The sequence below is a fragment of the Ahaetulla prasina genome, chromosome 2, assembly GCF_028640845.1.
Source record: "Ahaetulla prasina isolate Xishuangbanna chromosome 2, ASM2864084v1, whole genome shotgun sequence".
Lineage (NCBI taxonomy): Eukaryota > Metazoa > Chordata > Lepidosauria > Squamata > Colubridae > Ahaetulla > Ahaetulla prasina.
Window position 1 is genome coordinate 13,221,553 of NC_080540.1, and position 12,278 is coordinate 13,233,830.

General features: G+C 41.8%; 1 protein-coding gene across 1 annotated transcript in view; it reads right to left on the minus strand.

Annotated features, from left to right (window-relative positions):
* Nucleotides 1-1,268: 1,268 nt before the first annotated feature.
* LOC131190377 (zinc finger protein 850-like) overlaps nucleotides 1,269-12,278 on the minus strand; it is a 35,060-nt gene continuing 24,050 nt past the window's right edge. Inside the window, exons 5-8 of the mRNA XM_058167697.1 lie at nucleotides 10,351-10,469; nucleotides 8,454-8,580; nucleotides 5,550-5,660; nucleotides 1,269-2,815 (exon numbers count right to left, since the gene is read on the minus strand). Coding sequence (XP_058023680.1) covers nucleotides 1,638-2,815; nucleotides 5,550-5,660; nucleotides 8,454-8,580; nucleotides 10,351-10,469 — 1,535 coding nt within the window. The 3' untranslated portion in view covers nucleotides 1,269-1,637. The remainder of the gene's footprint in view (nucleotides 2,816-5,549; nucleotides 5,661-8,453; nucleotides 8,581-10,350; nucleotides 10,470-12,278) is intronic.

A 12,278-nucleotide genomic window follows, 5' to 3' on the forward strand; every position in this document is an offset into this window, starting at 1 on the left:
TGGTTTGTTAATGCAGATTGATTTGCCATCTACATCCTGGGTAAAAATCTGTGAAATAGATAAGGCACTTGCACAACAAAAATCCTAATAAATACCACTTATTTAATGACAACATCCAGCACGAAGAGTTCCAAGAATGTGAACAAAGAGGATTTTTCTTACTCCTGGATTCAGGAGGGGAAGAAATTGACTAAAATTTTTGCTCCTTGTTCTCGGCACCATGAAGAGCCATGAAGATGATTGCTATATGTTTTCATTATGTTTTTTGAGGAACTGGGAAGATATGGCAGTACAAGAAATCAAGATATGAGGACCAACTATTCATCCATCCATCCATCCATTCATCTATTAACCATCCACCTATTATCTATTATCTACCTATCTATAAAACAGAGAAGAGCAACAAAGATGATTAGGGGACTGGAGGCTAAAACATATGAAGAACGGTTGCAGGAACTGGGTATGTCTAGTTTAATAAAAAGAAGGACTAGGGGAGACATGATAGCAGTGTTCCAATATCTCAGGGGCTGCCACAAAGAAGAGGGAGTCGGGCTGTTCTCCAAAGCACCTGAGGGTAGAACAAGAAGCAATGGGTGGAAACTAATCAAGGAAAGAAGCAACTTAGAACTAAGGAGAAATTTCCTGACAGTTAGAACAATCTAATCTGGCTTGTCTCCAGGAGTTATGGGTGCTTCATCACAGGAGGCTTTCAAGAAGACACCGGGCAACCATTTGTCTGAAATGATATAGGGTCTCCTGCTTGAGGGTTGGACTAGAAGGCCTCCAAGGTCCCTTCCAACTCTGTTGTTATATCTATCTATCTATCTATCTATCTATCTATCTATCTATCTATCTATCTATCTATCTATCTATCTATCTATCCACTCACTCACTCTCTCTCTCTCTCTCTGTCATCTATCTATCTATCTATCTTTGAATAGTTGGTCCTCATATCTTGATTTCTTGCACTGCCATATATATATATATATACAGTGTATGTTTTATTTTAATGTTTTAAGTTACCCAGAGTCACTGTGCAGCAAGATAGGCAGCAAAAAAATTGCATTTACTTAAGTAAATAGGTTCTTCATAGTGTTTTATTTATGTCTTTTAGCTTTGTATAGAGACAGTCACTAAGTCAGGACCATCTGTAATTTGAGATCTGGGAGCCACAAATTCAGTCAATCTTTTTGCCACTGAATGACTGCAATATTTTGTCAAATCGAAGAGCTTTTTAATGGAAATTAAATATGACTTTACGATGCAGAAAAGCTCTATGTGGTTTTATTTCCATGCCTGGCATTATAGCAAAGGTCTTAGTCAAGAGCCTGCAGCCTCTGCAAAGATTAAGGCATCTATTTTGTCCATTAAAAACTATCCCCAAATCCCCCAAAACACAGAATAATGGGTGGGTCATACATGTTTAAAACACCAGTACAGAACTACAGTTTTGTATCCCTGGTTATGAGTAATCGATACCAAACCCCTGTTCAGGAAACATAAATGTCCTTCAGAACAGGGGTCTCTAACCTTGACACCTTTAAGCCTGGCGGACTTCAACTCCCAGAAAGCATTTTGGGAGTTGAAGTCCTCCAGGCTTAAAGTTGCCAAGGTTGGAGACCCCTCCTTCAGAAGGCTTAGAGCAGTTCATGTTTGACCGTTTTAGGACGCAGTGATGTTTGTGTGGTTTTTTCCAGGGGCGGCTGGTACTTTGAGGCTTTCTCCTTCATGTGAAATTTCTGGTGTTTCACGATATGCGACCGGTGAGTGAAGCACTTCCCGCACTCCAGGCATTTGTAAGGTTTCTCTCCCGTGTGGACTCTCTTGTGAGCTAAGACGTTGGATCGGTCTGAAAAACGTTTCCCACACTCGGAACACTTGTAGGGTTTCTCCCCCGTGTGAACTCTTTTGTGCCTGGCGAGGGAGGAGCTGTCCGCAAAGCATTTCCCACACTCCGAGCACACGTATGGCTTCTCCCCCGTGTGGATGCGCTGATGTTTGACCAGGCCTGACCTCTGGGCAAAGAATTTCCCACACTCCAAGCAGGTGTAGGGTTTCTCGGCTGTGTGGATGCGGCAGTGCTTCACGAGCGACGAGGGCCGAGGAAAACATTTGCCACACTCCAAGCACTCGTAGGGTTGTTCTCCCGTGTGGACCATCCAGTGACTCACGAGGGTCGAATGCTGGTCGAAACACTCCCCGCACTCGGAGCATTTGAACGGATTCATCCCTCTGTGAATCCTCTGGTGAGCCACGACATGGGACCTGTCCGCGAAACACTTCCCACACTGGAGGCACTTGTAGGGTTTCTTGCCCGTGTGGGCTCTCTGGTGCCTCACGAAGGCCGGGTGGTCGGCAAAATGTTCCCCGCACTGCAAACATTTGTGTTGTTTCTCTTGGAGGTGAGCCTTCTGGTGGCTCAAAAGGCCCAACGGGTGAGCAAAACACTTCCCGCATTCCAGACACACGTGGTGGTGCCCATCGGCGACCCTGCCCTGACAGTGCGTGACAAGAGCAGAGGACCATGGGAAACTCCCCCTGCAGTCCAGGCACTCATAGGCCTCTTCTTCTGGGTTCATCCTCCAGTGGTCCATGAAGGTAGAAGATCGCTGAGCCTGTTCCTCACACTCCATGCATTCATAAGGTCTCTCTGCAGTGTGCTTTCCCGATGGTGTTGCAGGATCCGACCAGCAGGTAAAAGAGTTCCCACAGGTCTCACACAGGTAGGATTCCTTTCCCACAAGGTGTTTCTGGTGTGCCTCATTATAGTATTTGTCGTGCGGCGGAGGACACAAGCTGTTTTCCACAGAATCATCTGGTGGAATAAAAGACAAATACAGTTTGTCTTATGACCACGGTTGAGCCCAAAATTTCTGTTGCTAACCGAGACGGCTGTTACGTGAGTTTTGCCCCATTTATGACCGCTCTAGTCACAGTTGTTAATTGAATCATGAAAACGTTAGGTTATAATATAAAAACATATTTATTTATTCAAGCGGGACTGGCATAATGGTTCTAATAGTTTTAATCTTAAATTGGGGTTTTTACTGGGTTTTTAAAAATTTTTATAATTTAAAATTTAACCTTTTAATTATCAGCCTTTTGTAATTTGCTAGGTTTTAATTGTTGGTTTTAATTGTATATGTATTGTGTTTTATCTTTGGCTGTACACCGCCCTGAGTCCTTCGGGAGAAGGGCGGTATAAAAATTTAATAAATAAATAAATAAATAAATAAATAAATAAATAAATAATGAGCCGAGGTGGCGCAGTGGTTAGAGTGCAGTACTGCAGGCTACTTCAGCTGACTGCTAGCTGCAGTTCAAATCTCACCAGGCTCAAGGTCGACTCCATCCTTCCGAGATGGGTAAAATGAGGACCAAAATTGTTGGAGGCCATAGGCTGATTCTGTAAACCACTTAGAGAGGGCTGTAAAGCACTGTAAATTGGTACTTAAGTCTAAGTGCTATTACTAGTAACATGGTTGTTAAGTGAATCTGGCTTTCCCCATTGACTTCGCTTGTCAGAAGGTTGCACAAGGTAATTACATGACCGCAGGACATTGCAACTATTATAAATACATGCCAGTTGCCAAGCAACTGAATTTTGATTTTGTGACCATAGGGATGCTACAACAGTCACAAGTGTGAAAAATGGTCGTAAGTCACTTTTTCTAGTGCTGCTGTAACCTTGTCACTAAATGAGTGGTTGTAAGTCGAGAACTACCTGTACAAAGGTCATTGCTAGGTTTAGAATAGCTTGGAAAAGCCATCAATAGCACAAGAAAACATTACAGTCTAACTCTGTTCTTGAAACCTGGCAAATTTAAGGCCTATGGTTTTCAACTCCCAGAATTCCCCAGCCAGTTTGAGAATTCTGGGAGTTGAAGTCCACACCTCTTAAAGTGGCCAAGGTTGAAAAACGCTGCCATAAACTGACACTGCCCTTGGTAGAAACTGTTTGCAAATATACACAGCAAAAATATAATGCCTCACTGTAAATAAAGCCTTATTCTATCCTTTTCAAAGCCAAAATTAACTTCATCTTTGAACAGATGCAACTGGATCAGAGGCCAAATAGTTTTAGCCAAGCCTGTGTTGGTTTTGCTGATGTTGCATGATAAGATGTAAAAGCTTGCAAATTAATGCAGCTGGAATACTTTAATATATGTATATTATATACTGCCTTTAAGTCCTATCCTATCATACATGTAAGCTGCCCAAGGTTGCATTTCTGAGATGGAAGATCATATGAATACATTTAAATCAATAACTAATAATTATGTCCCATGCTTCCACTTAAAAAACACTTTTTAAAGTGTTTTTTTCTCCTTTGCTGTAAAATAACTATTTGTATCCGTAAAATAAAAGGTCAAGAAACCTCCAACTCCACACACACACACACACACACACACAAGCTCAGTTCACAAGAGACGAGATGTATTCCAGACATTTCTAAGAGCAGAATTTATTGGGGATAATTTATTTATTAGATTTTTATCCCACTTTAATTACAGGTAGTTGACTTACGACCATAATTGAGCCCAAAATTTATGTTGCTAAGTGAAACGCTTGTTAAGTGAATTTTGCCCCATTTTACCACCTTTTTTTCCACAGCTATTAAGTGAATCACAGCAATTAAGTTAGTTATACAGTTGTTAAGTAAATCTGGCTTCCCCATTGTGTCTCTCTGTGGCAGCCCCTCAAATATTGGAAGACTGCTATCATGTCTCTAGAGTGGTGTTAGTACCTCACTTGCTCTTGATTGTAACCCTCTGTTAATGCAATTTAGGATTGCATTGGCTTTTTTGGCTGCCACCACACACTGCTGGCTGATATTTAACTGATTGTCCACAAAGACTCCAAGATCCCCTCACAGTTATTTCTATTAAGCCTGGTTTCACCCAGTCTATACGTTTACTTTTGGTTTTTCTTGCTTAAGTGTAAGACTTTACTTTTCTCTATGTTGAATTTCATTTTGTTAGATAGGGCCCAGTGTTTAAGTCCATCAAGATCCATTTGGATCTTGAGCCTATCCATTTGGATCTTGGCCCCTTGAAGAGTGGTGGACTTCAACTCCCAGAATTCCCCAGCCAGCAACTTGCTCATATTTATAGCTCATGCTGGCTGGGGAATTCTGGGAGTTGAAGTTCACCACTCTTCAAGGGGCCAGGTTTGGACACCCCTGATCTAGGGTGTTAGCTATTCCTGCCAGTTTAGTATCATTCCCCCAGAGGTTAGCATGGCCCCCACTCTAACACTCTTCCGAAAGGCACTGAAGACATGGTTCTGCCAGCAGGCCTGGGGAACCCAGAGAGGGATGAAGCCCATTAAATGGTTCATATAAATATATGCTGTCGCCAGGATGGGGGGTAGGCTATTACTTTATTATTTTCTTTTATTATTCTTAATATGATGCTTCTATATTGTATAAGCCAACCTTGAATTGCCATGGGCGAGTAGGCGGCAATATCAATTTTCTAAAATAAAATAAATAGATAAAATAGATAACTACTAAAACAGGCTCAATTGTCTGATTGCTAAACCTTTACCTGCATTGGTGTTAGATATCTCTGTATCAGCCAATTTGGAGGTTTCTGGCAGCCACGGTTCTTCCCCATGTTCTATCTGAGAGATAAGGGCAGGCTTGAGGGCAAGAAAACCTGAAGGCAAAGTAGAGATGGAAGAATGTGATCAGCAGGTCAGTTCTGAAGCCCAGGAGCAAGCCTGCCTGCTGAGCATAGGTCAAAAAAAAATCAAGATGGTGACTGCTAAAAAGCAGGTGGAGCTTCCCGCACGCTGTTGTGGCTGCCATCTTGACTTTTTTTAAAAAACACATTCTGAAGCCACTCCATGCAAAGCAAAACATGGCAATATGATAAAATAAGAGATAAGATAACTTTATTGCCATTTTTTTACTGCAAGTACACTGGCCAACATTAAAAATGAAATTCTATTGCCCGCTCTCCAGAGAAAGTGTGTATCTACCCAAACACCTACATAACACACATATACACATGCTATATACATACATAAATATATACCTGCACCATCCATCATCCATCTATCTACCTATCTATCTACTGTATCTTATCTATCTATACCTATCATCTATCTATCATCTATCTACTCTATCTATCTATCTATCATCTATCTCTATCTATCTATCTATCTATCTCTATCTATCTATCTATCTATATCTATCATCTATCTCTATCTATCTATCTATCTATCTATCTATCTATCTATCTATCTATCTATCTATCTATCTATCATCTCATCTATCTACCTATCATCTATCTCTATCTATCTTTCTATCATCTCTATCTATCTATCTATCTATCTATCTATCTATCTATCTATCTATCTATCTATCTATCTATCTATCTCACTGTCCATGTTGAATACGCAGTGGAAAGAGGAAACTTGAGAGTTCACCAGGTTGATGCTATATGGAACAAAACTGTGACTGAATCTGGATGTTCGGCTTCAGATACCACTCCCAGAAGGTAACAAGGAAAACATACAAAACGTATCACCTCGAGCTAAATCGTAGCACAAATAGTAAAAATCTTTGCTGCAATTATAGTACTATGCCCGGTTTCCTAGGAATTCGCTGAAATGCATTGAATTAGAAATACAACAGATGTTGTAACCAAACATTATTTGAATTGAGGGAGGAAACCAATAAAATAATAAGGATGTTTCGCCTTTGCTGGATCTTTTCCTCCTTCCCTGGGTCCTGGGTCTGGACTCATCTCTCTCAAACTATAACAAAACTTTGCAGGTTAAGTCCTCAACGTATGACCACAATTGGGATCGGAATTTCAGTTATAAGTAGTGGTAAGTCGAGGCACCCGCATGCTTGGACACAATTTTTCTATTACTTTTACAGAGGTTGTAAGTGAATCATGCAGTCGTAAAGTGACTCCATTCTTCCAAATGGGCTTTTTTTTGTTGTTGCTGGAAACTGTGGCAAAAAACACCAAAACCAAAAACAGAAACATTACAAATCATGGCCAGACACTACAAACAGTCCTAAATACAAAGCTAGTTGCCAAATGTCCTAAATGTGATCATGTGAAACATGCTTTTCTCATGAACCTGAAAAACTTTGCATTAAGTGGTACCATTTGTACAGTAAAAGTTAAAAAACCAAAGTAAAGGACCAAAGTGAGTCTTTGGAAAACAAGTCTTAAAGGCAGCTTTTTGAAATGTCCCAAAGGTGCTTTTTCAACAGGCAATTGGACTTTCTGGTTTTTCTTCATCTCTGAGCTGAAGAAGCTTCTTGGATGAGAAGCGAAACATCTTCAAAGAAATACCAGGAAACTATACTAGGCCTTAGGGTTCCAGACGCTGCCACATTTTTCCCCTGAGGGGAAGAAGGAGGGTTGAGGGGTATGGTAACATTCTTCAAGCAGTCAAGGTCGGATGGTGTTCACATCTACAGGAAGAGTGGCAAGAAGATATTCGAATGAACTGGGAGAACGTGGGACCATGTGACCAACAAAGGGGTTAGGGGGGTGGGACTCTTGGGGTTTGTATAACTGGGAAAAGAATCCGGAAGTTTCAGTTTTGGAATTTCACTCATCGTGTGCCAGTTTCCTTATGCTAGTAAAGAACTCTGAAAGACAATGGCTTCTGAGTTTTTTTTATGCAGAAGAGGTTTTTCTGGAACTTTGACAGTATTCCAAAACTGAACTGAACTGAACTGTCAAAGTTCCAGAAAAACCTCTTCTGCATAAAAAAAACTCAGAAGCCATTGTCTTTCAGAGTTCTTTACTAGCATAAGGAAACTGGCACACGATGAGTGAAATTCCAAAACTGAACTTCCGGATTCTTTTCCCAGTTATACAAACCCCAAGAGTCCCACCCCCCTAACCCCTTTGTTGATCACATGGTCCCACATTCTCCCAGTTCATTCGAATATCTTCCCGCCACTCCTCCTGCAGATGTGAACACCATCCGACCTTGACCGCTTGAAGAATGTTACCATACCCCTCAACCCCCCTTCTTCCCCTCAGGGGAAAAATGTGGCAGCGTCTGGAACCCTAAGGCCTAGTATAGTTTCCAGGCCTGACAACCAAAAAGTCCAACTGCCTCTTGAAAAAAGCATCTTTGGGACAACCATGATTTAGGTGACTGAGAATCTCCATAGATTTTCTGTATAAGTTTAATTTAAGAAATGTATAATCAAGGAAGGGTGATCACTGTAAATAAAATGGTTCAAACTTTTTCTGCAACATCCTAGAAGCTTAATGAAGGATTCCCTTGTGGTTGCTCTCATTTCCTATGGGACAGAAAACATTCTACAATCCCACTATTTCTGTGTCTCATTGGCCATAGAAGATATATATCGGCTTTTCATCTAGCCGCTACAGGGAACTCCAAACTTGGGAACTTTAAGACTTGTGGACTTCAACTCCCAGAATTCCCCAGCAAGTTTGGCCCCTTACCCAGTGATGCCACAATCCCATAATTTTCCACCATGACATCTTCATACAAAGTTCTCTGTTTTTGATCCAGCAGAGCCCCCTGGTCCTCTGTGAAATACACAGCCACATCTTCAAATGTCACTGAATTCTGTAAGGAAAATAACATTTAACAGATACATATGTGTGCAATATATATCTAGCTAGTTTATTAATTAATTTTTAAAAACGTGTTTATTTATTACATTTATATGGCTGGATAGCTAACCAGTGGAACTCTGGAGCAACCTATGAAGCCATGCATCAAATTAAAATAGTCTCATGATAATCGGTAGAAAGCAAAATTATTCACCAGTCAAGACCTTATCCACATAGGTGTAGCCTTAGATTATAAGCAACTTACTTATAAGTTTATTTATAACCAGTTAAAATTCAAATTGTGGGCTATTGTTGTGGTCTGCCAGCAGCCTGCGGAGCTGGCAACGGAGTCGGACAGCGATGAGGCTGAGGAAGAACATGGGCCAGTCCTGGAGGCTGGGGAAGGCCCGGATGAGGGCTCTACATCAGAGGCAGAGGTGGGGCCAGGGCCATCTGGGAGTGAAGTGCGGACTCCGGAGCCTCCAGAAGCTGACAGTAGTGAGGCAGAGGAACAGGAGGAGCCTGTTTCTAATGCATGCATGAGAAAAGCTGCCAGCAGGCAACAGCAGCTAAAGCAAAGAGGATGACTTGGGAGTAGGGCCAAGAGATGATTGGCCCCTTCTATAAGGCTTAAAAGACCAGCAATGGCATTTGGGCTCTTTGTCAGAAAACAACGTTGATAGTCTTGCTCCTTGTCTTGCTGCATTTATTTCTCGTCTGCGTCTGCTGCTTTTGAACTTTGGCCAAGAAAAGCCTTTGGCAGTTTGTCTAATTAGACCAAGGTTGGTGATAAGACTGAAGACTTGTGTTATGAAGAATTTGCTTTGATTTAGTTTGCTTTGATTTAGTTTGTTCTAATAAATCAGTTTTTGAACTGATTGCATTTACTACTACCTACTTGGGCCTGGGTCACAACAGCTATGTGTTCCATACCACACCTGCAGCCTGGCACAACATTTGATGGGGGCAGAGATTGAGTGTTCTCACTGTTAACTCTGGCCTCTAGGCCAAATGGGATGTAAGGACTACAAAAAGCAAATCTACAGATAAACAGATTGCCAGGTAGACATTAAGAGCTAGCTGCGGTTACAGCTAGCAGTAGCTAGCTAGCTACCTAAATTCTGCAATTCTGGAAGAGAGATCGTGCAAGAGAACTCTCTGATCCATTATCCCTTCGCACAGTGCTCATCTAGATTTTTCAGAGAACTTTTCAAGTGCAATTTGAGCATTTCCCCTTTATGTTCCTCAACATGATTTTCAATACATTTAAAACAGAAACAGGAAAAACAGGATAGAAATCTCATTTATGGAGCTACTGAAAAACAGTAATCTTGTATGAAATGCTGTACTAACTGGAAGTCAGAAATCCTTCCAAGCTCTTTTAAGTCGCTCAGTGGTATTGCAATAGATCCAAATCTATCTCTTATCCAATCCTGATTTAATGTACGCTGCAGATTCTAAGTCAGAGTTTCTCAGCCTTAGCAACTTTAAGATGCTTCAACTCCCACAATTCCCCAGTCAGCGTGCTGGCTGAAAAATTCTGGGAGTTGAAGTCCCCACATCATAAATTTGCCAAGGTTGAGAAACACTGCTCTAAGTAGAATTTAATGCTGCATTCAAAAACGGCCCATTTCCTGACATGAGATCTCCCAGCTAAAACAGCATTGCTCCACAACAGTTTCCCAAACTGGGTGGACTTAAACCTCTCAGAATTCTCAGCAACATCTTTGCAAGAAAAAGAATTTTGGGAGCTGGTCCATCAATCTGCAGATTGCTCACTTACTGAACAGCATTTTTGTCCATTTTGTGAAAAGGAAGCCAACTTGGTCACCTTAATGTGACTCTCAGGAATTGTGATCAGTGGACTGAAGTCATATTCCATTATCCCAGCCAGGTTTACTACTGGAGAAAATTATCATAGCATTTGGAGCTCAGCCCTCTGTATGGTTATTTATCTGTGTGGGGACATATACAAAATTTGTTTGTTAGTGAGTCAATTGTTTCAACCATGCAACATATTCAGGCTTCAAGCCAAGCAACTAAAGACTTGGAGTCGTTTATGTCTCCTTTTTGTCTATTGTTCCTCATTTTCTACAGAACTCCAACTAAGGCATTTTACTGTCTGAACGAAAACACAACTTCACCCCAGCCTGGACATTCAATAGCCAAAGGCCACAAAGTTATCATATGTGAGAAGTGTTTTCCCCCCCATCCCTGGGCATTTAAAATATAACAACATGAACACATTAACTAACTAAATACTCCATGGCAACTTCAAGGCAGCACATTCTTGTTTGAAAAATAGTGTTTTTCAGAGCAACTCCAGCTTGTGACACAAAAACTGCTGCTGCGTACCTTCCTAAAACCAGAACAACATATGGCATGAAAAACAAGAAGCAACCCAGAAATAAAATTAATCGTTGCATTTTTAATTATTATTTTTGCAGGACTCGGTGAGGGCGAACGGTCCATTTGTGGATGGAGGCTGAATTTAGGCAAAAATTCTGAAGTCTTATCTCTCCTTCCATAATCCTGAAACTCTCCCTTGCCTAGGTTAACTCCCCTCTACCAGACTCTGTGGTCTCTTCCCAAAATCCCCAAAGCTTTAACCAAAGACTATCTACTATTGACCTCACCCCATTCCTAAGAGGTCTGTAAGGGGCGTGCATAAGAGCACAAGCGTGCCTACCGTTCCTGTCCTAATGCTTCCTTTGATTGCATCCAATTTCGTATAGTTATTACATATTTATGCTTATATATGCTTCCATATCGTATAGTTATTTCATGCTTATATATACTGTTGTGACAAATAAATAAAATAAAAATAAATAAATAAATAAATAAATGTGCCACCTGCCAAATGAAGCCGACTACAAGCCCCATAGCCGCCACTAAGCAGCCAAGCGAGGGGTCTGATGCAATCCAACACACCTGGAACGCATAGGTTGGAGAAAGCCCTGCTATGCCCTTTACACACTCAAAAAGAGAGGGAGAGAGAGAGAGAGAGATCGTCTCGTTTTTGCTTGCTCCCACGTCTCCCTCCCATCTCTTTTCCCAGATCCCAAGAACTTTGCAAACTCTCCCGACCGACTCGTGACCACATAGCAAAGCAGGAATCCAGGAAGCCCCGCAGCTCCGTGATGCAAAGATTTTGCACCCCTCCAAAAGCACGGAGAACGTCAGAGGATCCCCCTGCAATAGATCGAGGGATCCCCGCCTTTGGCTGCTTTCCACCGCCCGCTCATGTGTTTCCTCACCTGCCCGGCCGCCTCCGCCGCCCGCATTCTTTTGACAATTCCATCACGCCTTGTCGCCCTCAGCCAATCCAGCCTTTCGAATCTGGAATCAGGAAGCCCGATGGCCGCTGGGATTTGTGGTCCGATTCGCTTTCCCTCCCGAATGGAACCGGAGGCGCTTCTGGGACTCGTAGTCTTCCTTTCCTTTCACGACTCAAAAAAAAAAAAGTCTTTTCTCGATGTCAGCCGCGGCAAGATGGGTGGACTTCAACTCCCAGAATTCTCCCAGCTAGGATGCTTCTCATACAAGAAGCCGAAGAATCTTCTTGGATGAGAAGCGAAACGTCTTCAAAAAAAACCCAAAAAAATAAAAATAAAAATCCAGTTGCCTCTTGAAAAAGCAGCTTTGGGTCTCCCAGTTAGTATGAACTGCAGCCAAAAGCTTCCTGCAGAACTGCAGCCACTCCGTTTTGGG